At 46.7% G+C, this 27,959-nt stretch overlaps 1 protein-coding gene across 1 annotated transcript in view; it reads right to left on the bottom strand.

Annotated features, from left to right (window-relative positions):
• Nucleotides 1–16,979, bottom strand: part of LOC113143956 (unconventional myosin-VI-like) — a 63,108-nt gene extending 46,129 nt beyond the window's left edge. Inside the window, exons 1-11 of the mRNA XM_026329576.1 lie at nucleotides 16,910–16,979; nucleotides 14,545–14,679; nucleotides 10,959–11,028; nucleotides 10,022–10,095; nucleotides 8,925–9,054; nucleotides 8,722–8,827; nucleotides 8,539–8,594; nucleotides 8,357–8,454; nucleotides 7,990–8,154; nucleotides 4,916–4,996; nucleotides 178–358 (exon numbers count right to left, since the gene is read on the bottom strand). Of these exons, the coding sequence (XP_026185361.1) occupies nucleotides 178–358; nucleotides 4,916–4,996; nucleotides 7,990–8,154; nucleotides 8,357–8,454; nucleotides 8,539–8,594; nucleotides 8,722–8,827; nucleotides 8,925–9,054; nucleotides 10,022–10,095; nucleotides 10,959–11,028; nucleotides 14,545–14,679; nucleotides 16,910–16,924 (1,111 nt within the window). The 5' untranslated portion in view covers nucleotides 16,925–16,979. The remainder of the gene's footprint in view (nucleotides 1–177; nucleotides 359–4,915; nucleotides 4,997–7,989; nucleotides 8,155–8,356; nucleotides 8,455–8,538; nucleotides 8,595–8,721; nucleotides 8,828–8,924; nucleotides 9,055–10,021; nucleotides 10,096–10,958; nucleotides 11,029–14,544; nucleotides 14,680–16,909) is intronic.
• Nucleotides 16,980–27,959: the final 10,980 nt, after the last annotated feature.

Genomic DNA, 27,959 nt, shown 5'->3' with positions numbered 1-27,959 from the left:
GTACTTCAAATTAGAAGTATATAAGGTAGTTAACGTCAGCTACCCAGCGGTATATAAAGTACTTCAAATTAGCAGGTGCTGGCTCCTGGTCCCAGACATTGACCTCACTACTTCTGACTGTCCATGTGGTCTCAGGTCCAGGACCTCATCCTATGAGGGACTCTGACTGCGGCTCACCTGATGTGCTTCCAGCCTCCTCGAAGTCGACGTTCCCGAGGTGCAGGACTCCGGCCACCACCCTGAACAGATCCAGCTTCTCCGTGTCGTCCAGGCCGATCTTCTTCATGGCCACGCACATGCGGTTGAAGTCGCCGTGGTCGTCCAGCAGCGGGTCCTTCAAAGGGCCCGACTTCATGTGCTGCAGGACCAGAACAGAGTGCCGACGGTTATTAACACCTCCATCCCCTCTTTTCACGACCTGCTCCCTTTATTCCCACAACACGTAATATTTTCCTCTTCTTTCCAATTTTCCATCAGCGTGACTTTTATCTAAAATGTCTCTGCCTTAGACCTACAGACCAGATTCCTCCTGTTCTTTACCTGCTCCCCAACAATCTGCCTCCATTCACTCTCAGCTCTGCAGGCTCCTGTCTACCTCTTTGCTTCTTTAACTTCTTAGAGAGACATTTTTTTGTCCAAGCAGCGTTTTTTTATAAATCCAAACTCGGACTCAAACTAATCCTTCAGTCATTCTTTAAGAATCTTTTCATTTTACTTCCACGACAAACTTTCTCTGACTTCACTCTAATTGTTGGCACAAAAGCCTCTTTCCTTCAACACGCTGCACTATAGAGCAGAGGAATCTGAATCTGCAGCAGAGAGAAGGTGAAGATAAGAAACACACACACACACACACATACACAGCTGGAAAACCCAGTGAAGAATGTCACAGTCTGATGGTATCTGCAGGCTGAACCAGATCTGCCAACCACTCTGTGCCCACCGCGATAGGTTAAGTGGAAAATTAATTCTTCTGCTCAGTTGGTTTCATTATTTAATCAGATTCTCATTCAGCTTTTTCACTGAGACTCGTGAAGCCAAATAAAGGAAGTGAGACTCATGTGACCCTGAGCTGGGATCAATCCTGGCCGATGCGTTTCCACATTATTAACTGTTATAATGACAAATGAAATGCACTGAGATGAATGAAAACATCAACAAATCCAGGAGGCTGAGGTGTGTGTGTGTGTGTGTGTGTGTTTACAAAGATAAGTCTGGGTTGATCTTAATGTTGAGAAAATCTCATTCAAAGAGCATCAGGCAGGTTTGTCTTTGTGACACGCTTCGTGTTTATCTCCGTTTTGTTCTGATGGTTAAAACTTTAATGAAGCTAAACTGGAAAGTTCGGCCAATAGCATAAACAAGAGTTACCTGTCTGCTTCGACAGTAGTTACCTGTCTGCTTTACATCCAATCATTTTAGAGCTTGGTCCAATGACTCTATGAAATAGTGTTTCACTGAATGGAGCCTTTATTTCACCACTGACCATCACAAAATGCATTTATATATATATATATATATATATATATATATATATATTTAATTTTTCACCAGGGTTACAGAGACACATATGATGATTCAACATATTTCTAGATGTTTGCAGGTTAATTCGATGGTAATGAAAATACAGACCTGACAGAAACTAAACCTGAAGCTAAAATGTGAGCACAGGTGCTTCTAAATGGTCCGTGGACACAGAGCGTTTGGGAAGCTGCACTGTGACATCCTGACATGCACAAAAAGCCATTTGGAAATCATGGCTCTGTATTTCCTACACAGCAGAGGAAAGGAGGAGCCCAGACACAGCACTGTAGAGGTGAAAGCAAGACTGAAGTCAGCATGCACTAACAGTCAGAGAGGAGGCGGAGCTCTAACAAAGTCCTTCAAACACAGGGCGGAGGAATCACCTGGTCGTCCTGACATCGTGACACGAGACGGGGCAGTGAGGAGACATACAGCACATCATTCATCAGCCATGAGAGCAAACAGCACCTGCAGCTACACCCGGCCCCCATCGCAGCTGTAAGAAAACCCTCCTGTGCGTTTGATTTACTTAACCCGCAGCACCAGGCGGGAGGGGTCAGACTCCACCTTGTACTGTGCGTCCCAAAGCTGCTCTTATCTCACCTGAATTTTGTGTCTACTTTGAAGTGAGTGAAGTGGTTTTTCTTGGTAAACCTGGATTGTTATCGGATATTATCTGAGCTGCCTGCGGTTCCCTCCTGGTGTTCAGGTTAAAGCACAGAGCTCAGGGATTTCTCCTGAGCGTCTGCAGCCTTGCTTTTTGTTTTTTGTTTTTTTGAAGTGGTGAAATAAAGAAAAAAGGGACTTGACAGAACCAGACCTTTCTGGGGCCAAATCCCAACACAAACACTGGGTTTTTCCCAGGCCTGTGTGGTTCCCACAGAAAAGTCTTAATTATTGTCATTTAATTCAGCTTCTTCACTGACTGTTGAACTTTTCTGTTCTCACCATCACACGTTTATTCTGATGACAGATAAAACACAAAGGAACTTAGGGGATTTCCTTGAACCCCATCAACCAGGACTTTTTCAGGTGGATTCTGTCGTTCAGATCGTTACACGGTTTATAAACTGTAAATCTGACACATTAAAATTGACTGCACCTCATAGAGAGGCAGAGCTTCATTTCCGACGTCAAAGTAGGACTGATGAGTTTTGTATTTTAGGTTTGGTTGTGTGTATTTTCGTGGATCAAGAACAGATGTGCTGTTTGTGTGGTGCGGCACCTTCTCTTCTCACACACAAACCAACTAATTAGGATGCAGACAGATATTAAAACTAATTATGGTTTGTTATACGATGCTTGACAAAAGGCGAAGACCTGTAGGATCAGATCGTCTGTGTTTCAGAGACGGTGGTGAACTTCATTACTAATCCACGTGACTGGATTTATGAGACTCGGTGGAACATTCCTCTATTTGCCACCGTCTCCAGTCGGGACAGCGGCGCTCCGATCTCTTGTCCGTGTTCGTCCTAATAACTAAGATAATTAATAAAGCCGCACTGCGGGGAGCGCCACATGCAGCCGCGCTAATGGAAAACTTGCTCATAATTAATTGGAAGCCGAAGGCAAAGGAAGGAGCTCATCTCACATGATGAGGTTTTCTTGTTAATGCTGAGCATTGTGCTGTGCTGAGACTCTCAGCCAGGCCGCTAATTAAACTGTGGGAATAGAAGCATCAGCACCCAATTCACAAAATGATGAGATTATATGAGCAGAGCTGGTTTGTGGAGACCAGTCCAGGCCAGAACCACAACAACACTAATGAACTATCTGACAGGCTGTTTGTTGTTCACGCGCAGCAGAGCAGGCCTTCATGATCACACACATATTCACGTCACGCCGCTTCACGCCGACTCTGCTTTAACGCCTGGGTTCTCCACCTCGGCTCCTGCAGAAACAGCACAAGGGCTCGTCTTGTTTGCCAACAAATTCCTGCAAATCAAGTCCAAGCGTGAACAGCTTCTAATGAAGAACAAGCAACTGACAACACAGGCCGCCAGAGTGGAAATCCAGCTCAGTGCCTTAAGCAGAACAATCCTTTTTTAGGAAACATTAAGGTGAGACCACATCTGTTTCATCTCCCCAATGAGATGATTCCTGTGAGGTCAGTTTTCGTTCAGACTTTATTCTTATTCTTCAGTGATAAACGTTTACATTTCCAAAGGAAGAGAAATCCTTCCCTAACGGGCCACAGTGCAGGAAACACTCCTGGCACAGAAACCAATCATCAAGCAGCGCGGGGATGTGAGACAGGACCGAGACGGGGGCTGAAGGTCTGTAAATCAAACGTGCACATTGTTCCCTGTGTCGCGCTGGCAGCGGTAAATCTGAACAAATCTGCTGAGTTGGGTTTAACGAGGCGCTGATGGAGTTTGCAGAGCGACCGTTTCCGTCCTCACAGGCCACAGGGCGACGACAGCTCCTCTTTGTTTGTGCTCGTAGTTTGCATGAGCTGAGACAAAGACTGAGAATAAAAACATGATAACAGTGCAGCCGATGGTCCTCACAGGAGCATGAAGACACTGACGGAACAAAACAGACCTAAGGTGCACTGTTCTCTGGGAGAACACGGGACCAACGCAGCTGCCTATATCAGGAACCTCTTAAATGAGAATGAAAACTTTTTAGTCTTCTGCAGGTGTCCCAGGTGGAGGCCCAAACTGAGCCCGGTCCTGCTGGAGGTTTTTTTTCTTCCATTAAAGCGATTTGATGTGTTTCTGTGTAAAGTGCCTTGAGATGATTGTGTTGTGATTCAGTGCTGTACGAATTAATTCAATCAAACTGAGCTGAACTGAATTTCTGGTGTTGGGATTTGCTGCTTTTCATTTTCGGATGAAACAGAAAATCTTTGGGTTGTGGAACAGAAACAGTTTTGAAACGAAACGGAGCAATTAAATAAAATAAATAAAGTAGACGAGCAGATTAACGGGTAATAAAAACCGTCAGCTGTGGGCCACGAAGCCACTCATGCTCCTCCTTCCACACCTGTTCTCTGCAGTCATTTGACTGACTGTGTACCGTGATCGAACAGAAACGTCCTACAACACGTTCGCAGCTCAGAACTATAAGAAAACCTGGAAAGTCAAGTTGAGCTTCAGTGATGAAAACAAATCTCTGATCAAACCCTTTGATCTGAACACCTGTGGCTTCAGTCGTCTCCTGCCTGAGCTCTGAACATTATAATCATCATCTGTTTAATATTAATTAGCACAGTCTCTGGTTCTGACCCAAAGGGATGCAGTAAATACGTGTTTTTAAATACAGTGCTGGTGTTAACACTGGGCTAAATAAATAATCAGATATTCCTGGAGCTGCCGCCCTTTAGATGTTAGTCAGTCTGAAAATGAAAGATGCAGAATAAAGCGGGTGATGCTGTGCTGGACTGTACCTCTGGGCTCTTGCGGTTCTGCAGGATCTGTTTGTCTGTGTCTTTGGAGGCGAAGAACCGGGTGCACCCTCTGTTCAGGTACTGCAACAGACAGAGAGACAGCATCACACACAGAACACAGAACACAGCTGAACGTCATGTGACCATAACAGCAGCAGATGCAAATACAGAACAGGATTAGCTAAATTAGCACCTGCTGAACCGCTCACCTGCTTTATTACCTGCAGGGATGAGAGAAAAAGTCTTTGTTGGTGTGAGTTGGTGTCAAAGAGCGAACACCAGATCACTGGATTCATTCAAAGTGCTGGACGGGTCTAAAGTAACAGGATCACTGGGAGAAACCTGCATCCACATCTCAGTCTCTCAGTCCTCATGTTCCCACAGTGTGAACAGACCAAACCAGATCTGGGCCACCTGCATATGTGGGGTCCTAGATCCGATTCCTGTCGTCATCATTCAGCGTGGGCCCCCCCCCCAGAGCGGGAATAATCAACAACAGCGACGCCAGATGAGAAAGTATAACAGCATTTTCCTGTGGGTCTCAATAATTTACTTCCCATTCGAGCAGAGAGCTCTCCCATCGCTGGGCCATGGATTCTGCAGCAGCGTTGATGGCTTTTCACCAGCTGGCACCGAAATGAGGAAATGACAAACTTCCCAGGTGTCCGTGGGGGTGGAGGGAGAAGAGCGGTTCGAGCCGGGGCTTATCTCGTTTGGAGACGCGGATCCTTTTGGCCGAGCAGACGGACATAAACAAAAACTTTCATTACCGGAGGAGCCACAGGGAGGCCGTCTGTTTTTCGCTCAGCCCTCTATCTCTTTAGCAAACTGCATTTCGTTCCCCTGCTGGCGTCCTCTTGTTCGATCCCAACCCTAACAAAACGCTCCAGCGTCTGAACCAGCATCTGTGTTTCTGAGTCTGTGCAGCAGAAAGAAAATGTTCTGATCCACTTCCTCTTGGCTCTTTTCTTTCTTCTCACTTCTTTAAAGACAGACATTGTTTTAGAACCAGCCGAGCAGAGTTGGTGTTAAACTGAATTACAATGAACGGGACATTGGGGTGCACCGGGTGCAATGCATCCTGGGTGTTGTAGGAGCGTTCTCCAGTCACAGGGCATTAGAACGTTTGTTATTTTTACTGTTTGGCACATAAAGTGCTGAGCTGGATTAAATGATCATCTATAGAGCAGTGGGTTTGTCCTCTAATGTGCCTTTTCCTTCCTTCCTGTTCTTCTTATATACAAACATATACAAACATAAAAAAATAAACTTTTCCCTCACAGTGAAATAAATAAAATAAAACCCTGAGCACATGCCAACACAGACGTTTTACTCTCATTACTTCCTCTGTCTGTATTTGTACTGTGTTAAAGTATTATTGCTGTTTTTCCCTCCTTCAGGTCTTGGCTCCACCAAAGACGCCCAGAATAAGGAACCCCAGGACTTCATCACCGCTGCTGAGTCCAACCCTCGGTTGCTATTACAATAAAACTCACTGAAGCTGCTTTTCTCCCCCCAGCAGGGAAAGCGCAGATATATGAGGCCATTAGAAGCTGCTGAACCGCCGGGGGGAGGTGGAATGAGTTGCAGGGGGACAATGACGGAGACCACAGAGCGAGCGTCTGCACTTTAACGCCGGAGAATGACGCAGGTGAGAACAGATATTGTTGTTGGTCTCCAGCAGCCGTCTGTGACTCAGCTCTTTTTGTTTTTTAAAGATATGGTCCTATTTTTCTTGTTTCCTCCCTCCTGCACCGATACACATCTCCAAGTCAGTAAAATACCTGGATATAGTTTTTACCTGGGTCATTTCTCATTTATATATTTCATTCGCATTCTCAGTTTAGACAAGGAAGGTGTTAGTTTAGAAGGTGGTAGTCTACAGCAGCCACTTCACCTTCATCCTGCACATTTACCTGATTGATATTCACTCAGCGATGAAGCAGAATCAATATTATTTTCACTGTTTGTACTTTAGAGTCCACGGGTTCTGCAGCACCGGAGGGACGAGCAAAGACGATGCAGGAAAAATGAGTTCATGAATAAATAAGAAACTACTGTTCAAAACAACACAAACTGCATCAACTGGTTTCAAAGGCTGAAATTAACACACACAGACACACACACACACACACACACACACACACACACACAGACACACACACCCCTCCCTCCATGTTTGCTGCATCACTGTATGTTTGATATTTACACAGAATGGACTCAATCTGTCCTAGAGTCCAGTCTGGACTTTTAACCCTGAGCTCAGATGGTTTCTCCATGATCTCACAGATTAAAGCCCAGAGCCCTGACGCCCAAAGACCAATAACTGCGTCTGCACCTTAAGGTGAGCGGCAGTAACAGTCATTGTCTGTGCACCAGCCACTGTTCCCACAGGCGTTACTGTGGTTTCTGTTTCTAACCGCAGGTTCTGTCGAACAGAACGGGCCTGGTGGCAAATGAAGCCAGATGATCCTCCTCACAGCTACTGACCACTGAGGCTTTAATGGAGCTGAGCCTCAGACTGTGATGGCCCAGCGTCGCCCTCTGGTGGTCACAACGGGCAGCAGGTGGTGTAGTGTTCAAGTACTTCTAATACTTCTAATTTGAAGTACTTTATATACTGCTGGGTAGACTTAATTGTTCATGAACATGCCCTAAATACTACATATAAATCTAATCTACGTAAAAAGTAATAAATAGTCACAGAAAAGGGTGAAATAATAATATCTACCATTTTTCTCTCACTAACCGTGTTAGTCAATTGTCCCACTGGAATTTTATTTTAACAAAACTTCTACTTATTGGAGGAAACTGCATTTATTGGGGACTATTTTCAGCAGTAGATGAATCCACATTTGGTCTCTGGCGAGTATTAGTCCTCTGTGGTGCAGAGGAAGAAGATATTTTGTCATGGGATTTGATGACAACAGGAAAAATGTGCAATCTGACCAGATTTAATCTTGAAATCTGTGACTTGTATTTGATGGAAGGACCAATAGCGTGTCCATCCATCCCCGTCTGTGTGAGTCACTCATGCCCAGCCCACATGACTGACAGAATCAGAACTTTCGTACCCTGAACGTGTCCGGGGAGCCGAGGTGGAACTTCTGCCTGATGTCTTCAGATGCTCCGGCACACAGTCGGTAGAAGATGTGGTAGTTCCTCTCCTCGGGGCTTTGTCTGCAGATCCTCGATTTCTCCAGCAGGTAGTGCGACACGAAGCCACCCACGACGGCGTTCTGAAACACAGAAACACTTTGAATACACACTAATACACACCCTCTTACTCACATTATTATAATCCAGGAGGTTTCAGGTTGTAATTAACTAGAAACAGCTGATAAAGTAGAAAATGAGCAGAGACTGAGGATAATAAAAGCAGGACTAACAGAACAAAGCATCAGACCACGCTGTGTCCATGACAAATACTGTGTGATGTACCTTCTCATTGAAGTGGATTTCCACAAACTTCCCAAAGCGACTGCTGTTGTTGTTCCGGACAGTTTTTGCGTTTCCGAAAGCCTCGAGCAAAGGGTTTGCTGAGGGATTGAAGGAGGAAAACGTGACGTCACAGACTCACATCAACCATTTTAACTGAGGCAAAGAGCAGCAGCGACTCTCACCTTCAACGATTCTCTCATCAATGTCCTGACCTGTTCCATACGAGGTCGTCAGGTATCTGTTGGGAAAAACAGTCTGGGTCACCTGACATGGAAACGGTCAGGTCCAGGTCTGAAGCTGAACCGGTCCAAAGCAAACGCACAAAGACCACCTCCATGAAGCTGAAGACACAACGTCATCCTCACCTGAGCACAAACTTGGTGTTTTCGGTCTTCCCGGCGCCGGACTCTCCTGACACAACGATGGACTGGCTCATCTTCAGGACCTTCATGTCCCTGTAGGCCTTGTCAGCTGACCGGGTCACACAGACAGAAGCAGCTGTTAGATGAGACGCCCTGCTCCCTCCTTTGATCAAACTCCCTAACAGCCTAGTGAAGGGCTCACTCACCGATGGCGTAGACGTGCGGCGGCAGCGTTCCCAGAGACCTGCCCCGGTACTGCTTGATGGTCTCTGATGAGTAAAGCTTTGGGATGTCATAGTACGGGTTCACGGCGATCAGGATGTTGGCTACAAACGTCTGCATGAGGGGAAGAAAAATGAAAACTGCAGCTTCACACGTGCCCAAAACTGGTCAGTACATTCCCGCTAACCACGTGACTCCTGTGTTACTCTGTGATAACTACATTTCCCAGAACCCCAAGCAACAAGGTGACAGATTTCACTACTGACAAAGAGTGAGAGGACACACATCTCAATATCCCACAGTCCTTTGTGTGCAGGTTTGCTGTTTGATGGAGCAATGATCAGCTCAAGGATATTTACTTTGAGGAGCAGTCTCAGTCTAATGCAGTCCAGAGATAAACATTATCGCCTTCATGGCAGAGGGTTTACTGCAGTACTACCTTAATGAACATGGCTGTCTGAAGTGAAGCGACTCCAATATCTGTGTTTAAAGTTTTTGTTTAAACCACCAGAGGCAGAAGCAGCTCCTTCTTTAGCCACTAGATGTCAGCGTGCACCCCGACATCAGCTGCAGAACTCACTGGGTCAGGGTCAGAATATGAATAAATACGTGGATGTGAGGTTTGTTTATGTGTGAGTTCACCGATTCACCTTTAAATAAAGTTTTCTTTGAATATATTTCATTTATATGTAAAGCACATTCAGACTCATCAGTGTTGATTCTGCAGCAGGAGTGGGACTGAGCTACGGTGCGTGACTGCAAGTGAAAGTAAAAGAAGGTGTGAAGGTATGTGTGTGTGCGCGTGTGTGCGCTCCACCCAAAGGTGCCCCAGGCAGGTAAAACAAACAGCAGCAGGTTTTCCGTCGTCAGTCAACAACACGTTGTTTCATCTGGTTTAAAGCTCCGACTGTACTTTTGGTTCAGGACGAGGCATCACGCAGACGTGAGGTGTGTCCAGTCCCATGAATACGACAATAACTTAATAATAATTTAACGTTTCTGATCTTTTAGAAGTGTCAGATAATCCAAAGATAATGTTAATCATCAGGGACTGACTGAATGTTCCTGTGTGGGGACTCACATAAATCTTGTCCTTGCTGTATCTCACACGGATGTTGTTGAGCAGAGTGGCTTCGTTCAAGTACATCAACGAACCTGAGAGATAAAAAAAACCCGACACATTACTGGGGCATTAAACGCAACATTTCACATGGACGCTCACCAAAGGTTGAGCTCTGTCACAACCTGCCTGAAAACGATTCATTATCACCCACAAAACATGAACCTGGATCACAAGCTTGACTGAGTCTGACAGGCTCAAGCTCCTCATCTCACAGTTTTTCTGCTGCTTTAGGAAAATTTCCAGTTGCTGTAGTGAAAGTTGAGCTGAGAAACGCTGCGGGCAAGGAATCAAAAAAGGTGTGGCCATGAATAAATCTCTAAATCTCAGTTACTGGGGCTTGTTTCTACTGCAGAAACTGAGACATCATGCAGAGAAGACTGAAATGGCACCACAGCACAAAAACCAAAGAACCAACAGTTCAGTGAAGAAACAGGTTCATCTTCTAAACTTTGCTTTCTACATTTACATCATGTCAGTTACCTCCAGTTAGAAGCTGCACTGATCAGCCACAGCATTAAATCCAGGACTAAAACTGCTCAGGTCCCCCTTGTGTTGCCCAAACTCTGAAGGTTCCTCTAGTCTCTGACTCCAGGACAGATCTCAGCAGCAGATCTTTAAGTCCTGCAGCTCTGAGGTGGAAGGGGGGGTTCATGGATCTGACTTGTTTCAGCATCACCTCCCAGGTAAATAATGCACCTGCACTCAGACATTTACATGGTTCATCTCACCAGCAGCTTCACCTTCACTCCCCACATATCGTGGGCACCTTTGGGACAGGTGCCGCTATAACCAGATAATCATCTCTTCACCTGCCTGTGGTTTTAACGTTGTGGCTGATCAGTGTGAATAGAGCTGAGCTTTGTTGGAAGATGAATAAGTGGTAAAACAAACGTACAGTTGTCCTCCACGTGCTTGTTGACATCATCCTCTGCAGGGAAGACTTGGTTGACAGGAGCCAAAAACGTCTGTGAGGAAAGAGAAAATCATTTAAGTTACAGGTGACGACAAACCCAAATCCATACAGGTCCAGCTGAACATCATTTCACGTCTAGATTTCATTTGGCAGCCGTCGTCGACTGACGGCACAGGCAAAAGACTCATCGACAGCATCATTAACCAATAAACCCACAGGACAAAGTCGATGCTAAGAGGTTTCCCCCTAAAGCTGAGACCCGACGTTAGAGACGAGACTTTAATACGTTCACTTCATCATTATGGGTCCCAGCAGGGTCTGGACACTTTGTGAAATCACTGTAAAAAGGTAAACAGGGACGATGGGATGTTTCAGTGTGTTAACATTTAATGAGCTGATCAATAGCAAAATATTGGCCATGGAAACACTTGATCCCATCGTCTCTCTCTTCTGCTCATGTCTGACCCACGAGGGGGGAACATTAGGTGATGGGACGAGTTTCCAGGAGGGACAGAAACATGGAGGCACTAAAACCAAACTGGTCTGTGGCTGATACGATGTTTTTAGTGGAGACTTTCAAAGATTCATGGATTGTTGACGCCTCGATGGTCGAAAGGCTCCGAACGACCAGTTGTTCAAACAAGATGAACGAAGCCAGATTCCACAGAACCACTGACCCAGTCAGACTATTTCTTCTTCTACTGTCGTATTTCCTGCAGTTTCCACTCTCCACAGCAGGTGGAGCCACTTTGCACATGTCAGAAAGTTTATTCTGCAGCTGTAAACACAGATCAGATCCATGTGAACAGTTCGGGTTCAGCCCTACAACACACAGCAATAAGCTTTAGCAGCAAACTGACCTATAGACGTACAGCAGCTCTGCTCTGCTGTTCACACACCCTGAGAGCGAGAACTGACCATGCTGAACTAATACAGGGGTTTATCAGGACACATGTGACCTCAGTGTTTGGGAGAGTGGGGGGTGTGTTCCAGGGCCTGCCAGCTCCTGCAGCACCCTGTAAGCCATTTAATCTGCCAATTAAAGAGGCACCGCAGGCCTCCAGCACGGCTGCAGCACCAGGTGACGTACAGTCGGTTCATTCTTTCCAGTGGCGGCATGTTCCACATTCTCAGCCCAAACTGGAAGGAGTCCACAGCACTGAGCCGCGTGAGGAGAAGGGAGAGAATAGGGAGGGAGGAGCAGGAGAAGTGGAGCCGTGGGGGGGGGGGGTGTAAAGCAATAATATGACAAAACAACAGGAAAGTACCAACACAGTGGAGGAGAGAAACACTGAGCTTTGATCCCACAGCTGGAAAATGCAAGTTAGATTTCTTTATTTTAAAGACCTTCACATGTTCCTGGTTCTACCTGGACCTATTTATAAATAGTCATTAATATTCCAACACTGTGCCAACCACTTTGGGCCACATCCCAGTTCGCTTTACTGATCACTGCTCCCTCCTCGATCCAGAAATAGTTTCTAGTCCGTCATCTTAAAACCATCCTAAAGCCTGCATTCCTGCTCTGAGGAGTGAGGAGGCCTTATGGAGGAACCACTGCCGAGGAAGGAAGCCTTTCATAGACGCACCCTCCATCAGAAAATACCACCTTATGTCTGTAAAAACATATTTCCTCACTTCCTCTCCTTGCAGCTTTCGTGGGCCCACATGGAAGCAGTTAAGCAGTTAACTGGGAAGTACCTTTGGTCTCTGCTAGGATGCTAACATGTTAGCATCTTCTTCACCATAGAGCAGGTCAGCTGATCAAGTCAGCAGCATTAGCTAAAGCTACACACCACATCCCAGCTACCTGCAGCAGCAACAGTGGGTCCATGTAAATCCCCAAAGCTGCCAGTCCCCAGTTAAACCCAAACTTATCTCAGTTGAGTCCCAGCAACTGTCAGCAATATCTACTGACCTCAGCCCCGGCACCTTTTAAACTGGGCCAAACTCAGGGGCAGGTCACACAGGGCAAAGAGTCGGCCTTTGTGTGTGATAGTATGACAGGGTATCATGCTCTTTCTCCTGACGTCCACGCCGGGACGTCTGCCAGCGAAGCGAGCACGTCGTCAGACACTGGCACAAGCTGGCTGCAGCAGGACAGACTGGACATTGTTCTGAACCAGACCTGGAAACTCTCCCTGGGAAAGGATCTGAAGGGCCCCGGCTTCTAAAGTCTTATAGTCTGTAAATACTATTTTTCTTCAGTGACACAGATCTGAGAGTCCAAAGATACTGACCCTATACAAATATTTATGGAGTCCTCAGCTATATTGAGGGCAAAGGTCAGTACAGGTTAGTGTCTGGAAGACCAAACTCAGGGCAAAATAGTCTGATCGTGTGACAAAGCTTCACAAGCACATTTTATCAGTCCTGATCTAAGTGACACAGACTCGGTGTGAAATCAGACCTTAATGCCTGGAAATCTGCATTTTAACACTGAGGAACACCGTCAAAATACTAAAACCCCCAAATTCAGGCCCATATAGCCTCTGAGATATGCACATTACAATGAGAGTCATTCAACAGGGACTACATCCTCCATAACACTCCTCACATGCTGCTTTGTTTAAAACACCGGACGGCTGCTTTATCTTCAACATGCAGCAGAGTAGTCCAAGAGACCTGTTACTGTGTTTAACACCATTTGACTCAAGTGGAACGATAAGAGTCACAAAAAGTAGTAAACAGGTGGAGTTTATATTTCCTGGATACAGACGGTGATCGTGGTAATAAAGGCTGTGCAGCCGACACCGTTACTGCAGCTCATCAAGCTGCCAAACGCTGGGCCAGCTTTGTGTTTCAAATGACACTGCTGAGGTTTAAGACAGAGCAAGTGTGTGTAAAGTTTGTGAGGAGTCTGTTTGAAAGGGAACCCTCAGTCACAGAAACCTTCTGGGGAGACATTACCAGGACGCACGCAAATGTTCAGGGTTGCCGTGGCAACGGGCTCTCACATCACCGTCTGTCACTGGACTGGTTTTGTTCTCATTAGACCTGCAGACGTGAGTCACTGAGCGAATGATGCTTTTTCTGCCTCTTCCGCATCAGATGAAGTGTCACATTAAATCATTAACACACTGTCGGCATCAGAGATCGGTCGGTTCTGTGTCTGTCCAGCGTCTCTGAAACAAAAACGCTGCACGGTCGTGGACTATATTCACATTTTTAAGTTAACACACCTCTGATTTAGCCTCGTACCACTATCAGACATGGTGCTGTCTATTTATACTGCAAAACTGATGCATGTGCACATACAAAGTCATCAGACCCGACTGAAGTTTCAGCTGCTTGATTTGGATTATGACACAGGACAAAGAATAAAATGTAGATTGTTAAACAAAAACACTTTATCTTTTATAGACGGTGACGATTCATTTTACAATTTCATTTCTCAAACAATCTAACCGGTGTTTTCTGCTCCTCAGCCTGAACCCTGCCTCTATATATCAAACAACCAAGCTGAGAGAGAAGAGCTGGTCTGTCAGGGATGAAGTCAAAATCCCAGTGAAACCATGGGACTCCATTTAAAGCAGGACTTGCAGCAGGACTTTCACAGCGTGCTCACCTTTCCTTTCTGTTTCAGAGGCTCGATGGTGAGGCTGTCGGCGCCGATGTCCACTATGGTTCCCAGCTGGAACCCGTCCGTTGGGTGGGGCGCCCACACCGGCTTCCCATCCTCCATCGCGCCGCTCTGGGGGCTCTGGAAACATCAACACACAAACATCAGTTCCCTCTGGCATGTGCACACATTCACAATCGATCTGTGTAGAATCCAAACTATAAAAGCTCATTAAAAGACGATGATTTACTTGTTCAGGGTAGAAATCCTGTTAAACTACAGGGAAACTGCTCAAAGTGCTTAGTTTAACAAAACAAACTAAAACTATTTTTTGGGTGTTATTGTATCGAGGCTGGGACGGACTCTAAAACACGTCCAAACATTTCTGTCTGACAAAAACACTTTTACCTGCCCTGCCCACATCTGCAACAATCACAGCAGTAACTATTATGTTTGTTTGTTGAACTAGAGCTGGGTTAAGAATAGGATCTAACCAAACCAACCGCGTGGACCCGTGTGTGCTGAGCTCTCTGGGGCTTTGCAGCAGCCAACAAGCCAATTACAGTGTTATTGAGTGAAAGCAGCAGCTGATCGTGTTACTGCGGTGAAGGCCTTTTCCCTCTGGGTCGACCTGTGAAACTGCTGCTGGTGTCACATTTAGTTCAGGCCATGAACTGCAGCTCCACACTCGGAGTCGACTCCAGGACCAAAAAAAAAAAAGGCAGAAAAACCAGTTTGAATTTGTTTATTTTACATTATTCATTGACATTTTAGCTCTTCAAAGTGGTTTAACTGGAGCTGGAAGCTAAAGACCGATTCATTATAATAATCAACACAGCAGGGATGAAGCAGGTGTTTGTTTGCACATTGCGTCACCACTCAAAACCACAAAAGGTGAAAGTGTGAAAAGTCCAGAGACCACTGAAGTCATGAGGACTCATCTCTAAAAACTTCATAGCAGGTTGTTGAATATTTCATGTGTGTCTCTGCATGATGGACAATTCTTCTACTTCATCACTTCCACGGTTCCACTCCTCAACCACGAGCACCCGGAGGGACTGCAGAGCACAAACTACCACCATGTGTGAGGAAACTGGAAAACCAGGCCATCGACCAGGGACCAGGGGGATCCTGGCCCCATTAACACAAACGAGTCGGGGTCCCAACAGTTTCCACAGCTGTGACCAACACGAAGCAGACTACAGCACCCTCCACGTGGAGGCCTCCATCAAAGCTGCAAACTCAATAAGAGCACCGGGTTTATCAGGGGAACCTAATTAGCTGAACAGTCTCAGCACTGTCTGAGTGGCACACTAAGAGCCTATTAACACCAGTCAGGGCAGTTAAACCATCATCATCTGAGTACAACTGTCTCTTTTACTGCACTGGCCTCCAGGATGACTGATCGGTGCCGACTCCTACAGCAGCTCAGGACTTTATCTGCTGGAGCAGCTCTGAGCTCACGCTGTATGGACGTTGGTGTGCAGAGTTCAGGGAAGCTGCCTGCAGAGACTGTAAACAGTGACGGCCGTTCTCAGAGTCTGGAGCTGGTTTTTGGAAACAGTCGGGCCTCCCATTGTTGGTAAGGAAGAACCATGTGAGCCAGGTCAGCGGTGTGGCTCCCTGCTGGGTTTTTAATAGTTTTTGGACAACAATGGAGGTCTACGGCACAGACCCATAAGCTGAACCAGGTTCTGGATTCACACCACAAGTGAAAATGCTCAGGGGACGAGTGCAGTAGAAAGTATGCACTTTAAGAAACTGACACTGTAGCTAAATTTAACCTCTGGAGGTTTCACCCGATAATTTTCTGGATTCACCAACAAACTTAAACACCCCCCTTCCAGCTGCAGAGACGTCTCATCTCTCCGGTCTGAAACCACTAATTCAAAAACACCACAAAGTGCCAGCAGCAGACAGCTAATGGCAGCACGTGTTCACATTAATGCTGTTTTCAACCAAAGCCTCAAAGCAAAAGGCTCCGGTCTATTTCCAGCTGCTGCCCCAAATATTAAAATCCTGTGAGAAACTAACGTGCACCGGGCTGCAGCGTCCTTCCCATTAACGTCTTCAGTCAGGTGAGAAATTAAAGCAGACAAACTGAGATGTGAGTATGTGAAGAGGATTCCCAGTGTTACCGGTCCAACACACACACACACACACACACACACATACAGAAGCATTATTCTAATTTAGCTTTCACTAAATTAAAGGTTTCACAGCGATGAACACAATGACCAGAGAGAGAAAAGGCAAATGAGGTTAAACCCATTTGAAACAAGAAGCTCTTCGGGCTCCTCCTGGTCTCTGGGAGGTTGTACTGGGAGACACATGCTAATGTCAGCAGGCTGTTTGAAGGGATAATATTTACCCTGTTCAGCATCATCAAGGTTCAGCGTGTTAACGTGTCAACATGAGCAGCACTAGACTCAAGAGACCAGCCTCAGTTCTGATCATGAAGTCAGAGGATCCTCCACGTATCGATCAGAGGTTCAGATGTTCAGTCAGTTAAAGACCAGAGGACATTAGGATTCACCTTCAGGGGACCATGAACAGCAGTGTGATTCCAGTCTACATACACACAAACATTACAGCTCTAAAAGTCTCTTCTCATTCCAATGAACAGACTTTTGTTTTATTCCTCTCTTTTGGATTTTACTCTGCTCCTTTTTAAATTGCAATGCTCAGTATATTTTATATTCTATACCTACTGATTTGTGGAATAGCTGCACAGTGAAACGTCTGAAGCACATGCCCCACACCTTGATTCACCTGATACTCAAACAAGCTCCACCCACTTGCGTCAAACTTTGGCCCGTGACTTTTTTAAAGAGAAGGATTTTTTTTCCTGTCTGTTTTCCGACGAAGGGGCCGGACTCACCTGTGCTTCACGGAGCTCGGACTTCCACAACAAACAGCCTCAGTGTTAGGTTACAAGCTGAACATCTCCCAGCATTTACATACTCAAACATCTGGGTCGTCTGCCAGCTGTTTGCTCTGCTGTTAGAACACGGTCATATCACAGCGTCGGCATATTTAAGCAAAGTGGGCAAAGACTGGTGCTGGGATGTATTTGAATACTTCCGATAAAGGACTCAAATACTGTAATATAAAAGTTTTACTGCAGGTTTATGGTACAGCGCTATCTCTGTCACTTAAATCCACGTAAACCTCCACGGGTCCAGTCTGAGCAGGCGTGAGTTTGTGTAAATGCAGCTGAGCCTGGATGTTTCTGGGATGCAGTCACGCTGTCGTCTTCGCTCGGTGCTGACGTGCACTTTGTGCTATTTTTTGCTTCTTACGGTGTCGCATTAAAAGTTGATCTATGTATCGCTGAACACTGGGGCTGTGTTAGAGTCCACTGAGGCCCAACACAAGCTAAACACCAGAACCACTTTGGTCTAAATCCAGAACCTACAGAGATATTCTGATGTTTAATCCTCCAGTCAGGAGTCCAGCTCTAAATTTCAGTTCAATCCTCCGTTTGATTCAAACTCCACACGTCCATCGTGTTCAGGAGGTCTCGTGATGTCCCCTTTCCTGCACAAATCCCTGCCAGAGGACAGTCTCTACACCCAGAGCTTTCAGAACCAGCAAAGTGACATTCAGGTTTAAACACACTTCACTGCACCTGCTGACAAAACCTGGACATAAAGTCAAACTGTCACCAAACAAACAAACAGGGCGGACAACACAAACGTCCTCAGGGTGTCAAAAAGGACGCACACAAGGGGCAGCAGTGGACACAAACTGTGGACACTCCAGCTTCCAGCAGCTGGTACTTTGTGTGTTGGAGAGGACGCCACATTGGGCTGCTGGAAGCCTCCTGCAGTTGTGTGTCGGCCCACTCCTCCGCTGACAAACTGCTGATTGTTGGATGTGTGGCTCAGCGTGAGGCGGGTCGGGTCACGTGCTCCACAGACAAAACCCCCGAGGGCAGACGGACAACAGAGACGCAGCAGACAGAAAGTCTAACTGAGCACTTCCATTTTATAGCAGCAGAGACAAAGTTATGGATCATGTCAAATCACCAGCAGCTGTTCTGATGTTCGACTAATCCTGATGATGCACATTAGACTACAACATATGAATAATGGTTCAGTTTTATCATCCAAAACTTAAAAATCACTTCACTGGAGAAAGAAATGTACCCAGTTATTAATACAAACCAGTATCAGCCTGTTGATGCACCAGTCAGACTCCTCCTCACCACATCCCTGCCTCTGATCTGAGGCCAGGACACCTCATTATCTGCCCGTCGTCTCATCCTCAGGGATAATTAACAGAAACTACCAGCCTCCCTCTGCTCGTCTGATCGTTCCTTCTCTAACTGTGCAGAAAATAAGGTTTTGTTTCTGGGAAATAAATGAACTTTCTTCTGTTCAGCTAAAGGCCGACGTCTCATCTTTCTCATAATGATCCTATTGGCTGTTAACAAGCCTCAGTTTTCCTCCTACGCTGCATCGTGACTCCCATGGTAAAGTGGGTGCAGACAGCAGCATTAAAATAACCACCGAGATGAATTTATGTTTGTGTGTCAGGAGCAAAAGCAGCTAAAACTCAACATTCAGTCGGGAAGTTAAGTCACACAGGTTAGCAGATCTAAGGTTAGCAGCAGATCTAAGGTTAGCAGCAGATCTAAGGTTAGCAGCAGATCTAAGGTTAGCAGCAGATCTAAGGTTAGCAGCAGATCTAAGGTTAGCAGATCTAAGGTTAGCAGCAGATCTAAGGTTAGCAGCAGATTCTAAGGTTAGCAGATCTAAGGTTAGCAGATCTAAGGTTAGCAGCAGATCTAAGGTTAGCAGATCTAAGGTTAGCGGCAGATCTAAGGTTAGCAGCAGATTCTAAGGTTAGCAGATCTAAGGTTAGCAGATCTAAGGTTAGCAGATCTAAGTCTCATTGACCTGGAGCTGAATCCAAAACTTGAGCTGAAAGTCAATTAAATGATTTAACGATTGATGGCGAATTATGGAATTGAATATTTTCACATCTTAAGACATTTATGCTGTTTGCTGCCATTTATGGACAGTGATCAATCTTTTAATAATCAATCCACAGACAAAGTATTTTGATAATCAATCATTATCTAGACATCTTTAGGTCACTACGAGACGCCTCTGAGAAGCTGTGATGGATATGGTTTTGTAAACAATCCCAAACATAGTCAGCTGATATATATATATATTGGTAATGACAACAGAAACCTCTGATCCTGTTCGACCTGGTGCTGATGAAACCAACCAGCTTCATGTGTCGTGTGTCAGAGGTCTGTGGTTTAATGGTTTGACTGGAAACCTCCCTGTTTATTCACGGCTCTTACCAGGAATGTTACCCAGAATTCTCTGAAGTGATTCACCTGCTACAGACACACCCACAGCAAATGTTGGACAGTAACACACCCTGGGTGTGTTAGTGGATCTCTCTCTCACACACACACACACACACACACACACACACACACACACACACACACACACACACAAGCGTCATGAGCCTTTACAGTGACTTACATTCATTTTGTACTACAACCATCACTGACCTGACACAAACACTGACATGATGCATCCTCTTACACCAACTTTAACCATTTATCCATCATCCACCACTTAATCTGCAAAGGACTGGGGGGCTGGGGCAATCCCAGCATGCAACGGGGGAGAGGTGGGTCCCCTCAAGACAGATCAGTAGCCAATCACAGGGCTGACACACAGAGACAGACACACACTCACGTTCACACCTGAATTCCCAACCAACCTGACCTGCATGTGTTTGGACTGTGGGAGGAGAAAACCCACACAGACACAGGGACAACATGCAGACTCCACACAGAAAGGCCCCGGGTCCACCTGGGTTCAGACCCTAATCCTGACCTGCATGTGTTTGGACTGTGGGAGGAGAAAACCCACACAGACACAGGGACAACATGCAGACTCCACACAGAAAGGCCCCGGGTCCACCTGGGTTCAGACCCTAATCCTGACCTGCATGTGTTTGGACTGTGGGAGGAGAAAACCCACACAGACACAGGGACAACATGCAGACTCCACACAGAAAGGCCCCGGGTCCACCTGGGTTCAGACCCTAATCCTGACCTGCATGTGTTTGGACTGTGGGAGGAGAAAACCCACACAGACACAGGGACAACATGCAGACTCCACACAGAAAGGCCCCGGGTCCACCTGGGTTCAGACCCTAACCCTGACCTGCATGAGTTTGGACTGTGGGAGGAGAAAACCCACACAGACACAGGGACAACATGCAGACTCCACACAGAAAGGCCCCTGGTCCACCTGGGTTCAGACCCTAATCCTAACCTGCATGTGTTTGGACTGTGGGAGGAGAAAACCCACACAGACACAGGGACAACATGCAGACTCCACACAGAAAGGCCCCTGGTCCACCTGGGTTCAGACCCTAATCCTAACCTGCATGTGTTTGGACTGTGGGAGGAGAAAACCCACACAGACACAGGGACAACATGCAGACTCCACACAGAAAGGCCCCGGGTCCACCTGGGTTCAGACCCTAATCCTAACCTGCATGTGTTTGGACTGTGGGAGGAGAAAACCCACACAGACACAGGGACAACATGCAGACTCCACACAGAAAGGCCCCGGGTCCACCTGGGTTCAGACCCTAATCCTGACCTGCATGTGTTTGGACTGTGGGAGGAGAAAACCCACACAGACACAGGGACAACATGCAGACTCCACACAGAAAGGCCCCGGGTCCACCTGGGTTCAGACCCTAATCCTGACCTGCATGTGTTTGGACTGTGGGAGGAGAAAACCCACACAGACACAGGGACAACATGCAGACTCCCCACAGAAAGGCCCCTGGTCCACCTGGGTTCAGACCCTAATCCTGACCTGCATGTGTTTGGACTGTGGGAGGAGAAAACCCACACAGACACAGGGACAACATGCAGACTCCACACAGAAAGGCCCCGGGTCCACCTGGGTTCAGACCCTAATCCTAACCTGCATGTGTTTGGACTGTGGGAGGAGAAAACCCACACAGACACAGGGACAACATGCAGACTCCACACAGAAAGGCCCCGGGTCCACCTGGGTTCAGACCCTAATCCTGACCTGCATGTGTTTGGACTGTGGGAGGAGAAAACCCACACAGACACAGGGACAACATGCAGACTCCACACAGAAAGGCCCCTCTGGGCATCAGGACTGATCATGTTAATAATAACATGTACTGGATAAAAGTGATTCAAACAACTGATTTATTCTAATCAAAGGTTTTTCTGGACATGCATTAAAACACCTCAGAGGGAGAGACACCCATAGTAAACTATGACTGTACTTATGTTGGATAGGAAACCTCACTGTTCAACTGTGAAATCTATTTACATCTGTTTAATAATTAAATCTGAAAAAGCGGTTTGAGCATCAGTTTAAGTTGGAGAGCTCACAAATGTCTCAGTGACCAGGCCACAGTGTCGATTTTGATGATTCCAGCAAATTGGTGGAATTTCTTAAGTGCTGATGTTTCACAAACTCCCTGTAAAACAGTTTAAAGATTGACAAGAGTCATGCTCCTGAAGTCGAAGTCTAACGACAATAAAAGGCTCATGAGCAGCTAAAAGTTGTACATTACACACAGGGCTCTTAAATCCTCGTGCTCTGTGGCGTCTCAACCGTTCCGACTTTAGGGGTTAAACCCTGCTGCGTTTCTCGGCTCCATCCTCCAGATAATCCCTGACAATCTGCAGGCAGACGGCTGGCGTGCACGTCGCCATTCACACATCCATCCGCGTCGTCCATCGCTGCTGCTGAAGCCGCCTAGTGGTCGGCGGCGTGTAATCTGTGACGTGTTCTTCCCTGCTGCTTGGATTTGGCACTTTCTTTCATTAAAGCATCCAAAAAGCAGCACAAACTCTCATGAGCCCCACGTGGCGTCTACGGTTTTTACCTGTGGTGTTGGGATATTGATAATCCTTAGCTAGCTACACAATCATCTGTTGACAGCAGAGCCGACACTGATGTACACGTATCCTGTGAAAACTACATCCCAGTTCCGCTAAATCAGGGGTGGACACCCCCTGATCCTCAAGGACCACTGTCCTGCTTGTTTGTTTTCCCAATGTCTCTGCCCTAGTCACAGCTAATTAACCTGGAACAGGTGTGCTCAGCCAATCAGAAGCTGGAAGATACCACCTGAGATGGTATGATACGATAATAGAAAACCAAGCAGGGCAGGGGTCCCCCGAGGTCCAGGGTTGGGCACCCCTGATTTAAATGTTTCTCATCTGACCTGGAAATCGTTTCTGGTTCGTCCTCACGAAGGACGTCTCAGTTCGCTCATTCATGGCTGAGTGTTAACAGAAGTGTAAAAAAATCCCTCTAAGGTTTTATCTGGACTTCAAGTCCCAGCTCTGTCTAGTTTTAACCACCTACTCTCAGCTGCCTTAATCAAACCTGACCAAAAGCAATGATTTAATATGGAAAACACAAGAAAAATACTAAAAAGGACAAGCTAGTGGAGGAAACAGCCAAACACAGACACGCTGCAATAAAGGAAATGTTTCCAGAGGACACTTACACGTGATGGACACAGCTGGTGTGTTTCATTTAACAGAAATGTAAAGAACTGGTAAAGACATTCTCTTCCCAGGTGTTGCTGCCTTTTGAGCCCTCAGGGCCACCGTACATGTACATTGTTTAGGATTTAGGATTTAAAAATGGTCTCAGTCCAGATTTCTGGTAGCCCTGGTTCAGGGACTGACAGGCTCAGGAATTTTAAGTTGAAAGTTTCTGGTCTTGGCCGTGATTGAAAAAAAAAAAAAAAAAAAGATCCTGGTCTCTCTGGGGAATCTGTCCTCGCCGCGGTCACTTCCTCACAGTGGACTGTTTCACAGGGCTGACAGACCGGCACATTATGCAGACGCCCCAGAAAGAAAGAGAGGAAGTGTTGGCGTCGGCAGCAACACACTGAGGACGACGAGGATCAAAAGAGCATCAGCTTATTGACCCAAGGGCATCATGGGAAAAAACACACACAAACCGTGCTGGTCCAGAAAACTGCGAGGAAGACGTGCAGTTGCCCAACAAAGCTCACAGCAGCAGCTGAGCAGGGAGGTGCAGCCAAATATAACAGGCAGGAAACAAACAGAAACATACAGACAGCTGTGACGTGACGGGTCCAATATTAGAAACGCCCTGAACGCCAAGTCTGTGGGTTTGGACTGAAGAAACATCTGAACTCAGCTACGTCCATGATGGACATTCGTTAATATTCCCTCATATTTTATATCTTCAACATCTGATTAATTCATAATCAGCTGAATAACGAAGATTCTGTAGATTTATACACAAACTACAGCTGAAATAAACCGAGAGACGAGGGGCCGACAATGACTTTACCACACAGGCTGAAAGTGGAGCGAAGGAGGAGAAGAAGCTGGAACTAAAAACCTCATAGAAAAACAATAAAAAGTCTGGAAAATGTCCGCACGTAGCAGCCTTCTTGGACTTTAAGGTGGGGTTGGTCAACCAGATCTCCAGTTAAAACGTCTGACTGGGAACTACACTGTGCAGTTTGGTGAGAAACCTAAAAGGTTTTGCTTTGGTACCAGGAACAAAACCTCTAGTGGTTGGATGGATCGTGGAGTTTTTAACGTGAGGCTGCTGAGGGAAAAGTGTTTCCTGTCCAATATCACGGCTAATTTCTTTTACTAAGTTTAGAAGCATCAGTTCAACACATGCAGCCCGAGTGTGACGTCTCCATTTAACTGACAGGATGATCCAAAACCACTAAACCTTCCAAAATCAACAACATTATCAGAAAACAGCTGTCACAAAGTCCAAGAGGTGTAAAAGCCCCCGGCAGCAGCTGACCCAGGTTTTCCTGTGTCATTCAAACATTTAGGAGGAGCGTTATTACTGAGAGCTGGATTAACTCAGGGCAAAGTCCTCTGGGACCAAAGCCTCAGAAACCTAAGGAGCAATGTGACGAAGCGGGAACAGTCCAAACACACAGCTTCTTTCTGCATGAGTTAGCAGCAGAGACCTGTCTGGGCTGTTTCAGCTGCTCTCATCCTGCCGTTCACGCTGCCTCCCGCCACACCTCCTCCCAAAGCATCGGCCGCCGAAGGCCTCGCACAAGGAGGCCTCTGGGTTTCAAAGGTCACCAACACCTGATCCGGCTGCTTCTACAGCTCTTACCACCTGATGATATAACGCCGGGTTGGGCTCATTTGCATGTTGACATGATGACACGGTGATTCACTCGCAGCGGAGGGAGAATGTGCATGAAAACACAGGTGTGCTGCGACGAGCCGAGAGCAGAGACAACGCCTGCAGCTAAAAATAAACATCACGTCTCCAAACATGGACGTTAAACACAGTTACACCTCCTGGAACTCCAGGGCCACAGTTTTAAGGTTGCCTCTGCAGCCTCACCTCAAACTCCTCCTGGTTTTCAGACACAGGATTATTCCTGTGGAGGGTCTAAATAAAGTCAACCCAAAGCCAAAGAGGGTCAGAGTTTGGTTTGTGATGTGGAGTGAGACAGGAAACAGCACCTGAAACACAAGGGTTTATGGGTAAAAAGGCACAGGTGTTGGCATGGGATAGTCGGCAGAGAGGATTCAGAGGTTCCTGCAGGCTGAGTATCTGCCAGCTCCTTAAGGAACAGAAAAGACACTGCAGCAAAGGACTGGAATCCAGTTTGTTTCCAGAGTCCCCAGCCACCAAACTAACACCTCAGGACTAAACTCAACCATATGACGCTGTGGGACGTCGTCTGTCTCGGACCCAAACAACAAAGCCAGAGAGGCGGCCTGTAAGTCGACACTCTCCATCACCATCAACAAGAAGAAAGAGCGACGGCCGCTCAGCGTGGCGTGACTAACTCAACATACCTCCATCAGAAATAAGAGACGTATGAACCCCCCAGCCCCATCGTCACCGAGGAGAAAGTGGGTGATACGGTCTGCTGCTCTTAGCGCTGCAGGGGGGGAGCATTGGTCTGATCAGGACCTACGAGTCTGCAGTCAGTGGTTCAACATTAGACCCCGTCCAATAATCAGCGAGCACAGTCTGGGGTTCATGTGTTTTTGTTCAGCTGTTGATGAAAAGCAGCTAATTTGTGTTGTTGCATTATTTCATTAAACCAGAGTTGGTCCTGCTTGTAAAAATCCCTCATGCTCCAGCTTCCTCAATCAGTTCGACACATTCCCTGATCCTCCACATCCAGAATATTCCAGGATATTCCAGGAATTCCTCAACTCTGTTTCCTCAAAATGTGCCTCTCCTCTGCCTCCAGCTGCTTCCTCCTCAGCGTTAAGATGGGAGGAGAAAATACACGAGGTAACGTAGACGTTTAATTGTGTGAATCCAAACTTAAGTGACTAAAGATGCACTTAAAGAGCTTATCCCGAATCAGACACTCGGACATGGACGTGTCCCAGGATGCCAGGCAGCCAAACAGTTTTTTCACTTAACACCCGTCACTTCAGTTTGGACACGCAAAGCCTTTCACGGTGCAAAGTGCACGGGCATCTTCCAGAGAAAATCCACTGGCCACGCAGTGATCCGGGATCACTTTGGGAAGAGGACTTTGATCCCTGAAGCTGCTGAACTCAAGAAGGCCGGAAAACCAAACTTCCTGTTGTGCCATAAACCAACTTCAGGTCAGTTGAGTTGTAAAAGGACACGGTGGGGAAGGAGCAAAAGTCAAAGTCTGCTCAGAACTAAGGCCTCCACCCACTTTCATAAAGGCATGAGAGCAGAGCTGTAACAATCAGGGCAGTAAGCTGATACCACAGGTGTTACAATCCCACCACCTGAACCTGAGCCCATAAAGACATAAAACAGCGAGGACACAGTAAAAAGACATGGTGATGTGTTGTCTGAGTGAGTCCCACAGACTTTGTGTGGCTCTGTGGAAATAAAAATAGTGATTTCAAAGCGGCTCCAGCACAAAAACAAGCTGAGGACAAGCACAATAAGCAGCGAGAGCTCTTATATAACCACAACACAGATAAAACCACCGGAGCCTGTTCCCTGCATCCAGACCATGAGGATGCCCTTTATTCCTCATCATGGCCCAGACAGTAATATCACAATGGCCAAACCCACCACCCTCGGGTTTTTTCTTATGCAAAGCATGTCCATTGATTCTTCAGCAGCAGCAGGAGGGGATGCGTGTGCATGTGAGCGTGTGCATGTGAGTGTGTGCAGGCCGCAGCCGTGCTGACATGTTGGTGCTGCACAACAACAGTCTCCCCCATGTCTTGTACGCACCGGTGGGTTCTCCCTGGCCCTTTTCAAGTCCCTCTAACGTTGGGAGGCTTCTGCTAAATGCTCGGTCCTTTTGCACGACCCCCATGAAGTGTCTATTCACAGCCGAACCTAATTCAGAAACGATGCCAATTTGAAATTACCTCGCTTGTCAGGCACACACACGCAATACTAACAATGAGTCAACAGATTTTTACACTCGAAAGCCACTTGTATTTAATTCGGCACATACATAATACTCAATTCATCATCATATTCAAAGAATCTAACTTTGCATTATTGTCTCGCGGTTATTTGCACTTTTTTTCTCTCACCAGAATACACCCACTGGGACCAAAGGCAGCGCGGTCCTGCGTGTTGATAAAAGCTGAAGTTTTATTAAAATAGCGAGAGTCACGGTAGATTCTATATATGCCGAATTACAGACAGAGTCCTAATTAGTCAAAATATACATTAGGTAGTGTATTTTCCAATCCTCGTTTCTATTTCAAATCAAGAAACGATAAATTGTTAAATGTTTGAAGGGAGTTTGGCGTCGACGACTCTCAAACAAAGCTAGACAAATAAAATGTTGGGAAAATGATAAAAATCCGTCCCCGCTGGAGGCGGGAACAACAACAACCTGACGGAAACAGGTTTTATTAAACCTCCGTCGTCTGGAGAATTTGTCTCCCAGCTCCCGGTGAAGCTACGGCGGGTGTCGACGGGCTCCCCGCACCGCCAGCTCCGGGACGCCGCCGAGAGCTAGCTAACACCCCGGTCTGTGTGATTCATTCCCCGGTGCGCTCCGCCGGTAACACCTACCTCGTCGGTGTGTGTGAAACTCCCGGGACTCCGCCGCTTCTTGTCTCGAGAAAATGGGGTTTAAAAAAAAAAAAAAAAACAAATCTCCGCAGGTCCCAACCACAGCAGCGGTACCGGGTGTCTCCAGAAGCTCGGCGTCCTCTCCGGCAGCCTGGGCCACACTCTCCCCGCCCTGCAGCCTCCGACTCCCGCAGAGATCCTGGGAAACCGGCCCCGTTACGTCACGAGCACCGGCAGAGAGACGGCTCCTGCAGGGGGCGCTGTCGGGGACCCGGTGGAGGTTATTCGTTAACGGAGGCCGTCCGAGGTGGACACCTGAGCCCCGACAGCTTCCGGTTCACATGCAGGTAGATTTGAGAT

The sequence above is a fragment of the Mastacembelus armatus genome, chromosome 24 (assembly GCF_900324485.2).
Source record: "Mastacembelus armatus chromosome 24, fMasArm1.2, whole genome shotgun sequence".
NCBI classification, from domain to species: Eukaryota; Metazoa; Chordata; class Actinopteri; order Synbranchiformes; family Mastacembelidae; genus Mastacembelus; species Mastacembelus armatus.
This window is presented reverse-complemented; position numbering and strand designations above follow the sequence as displayed.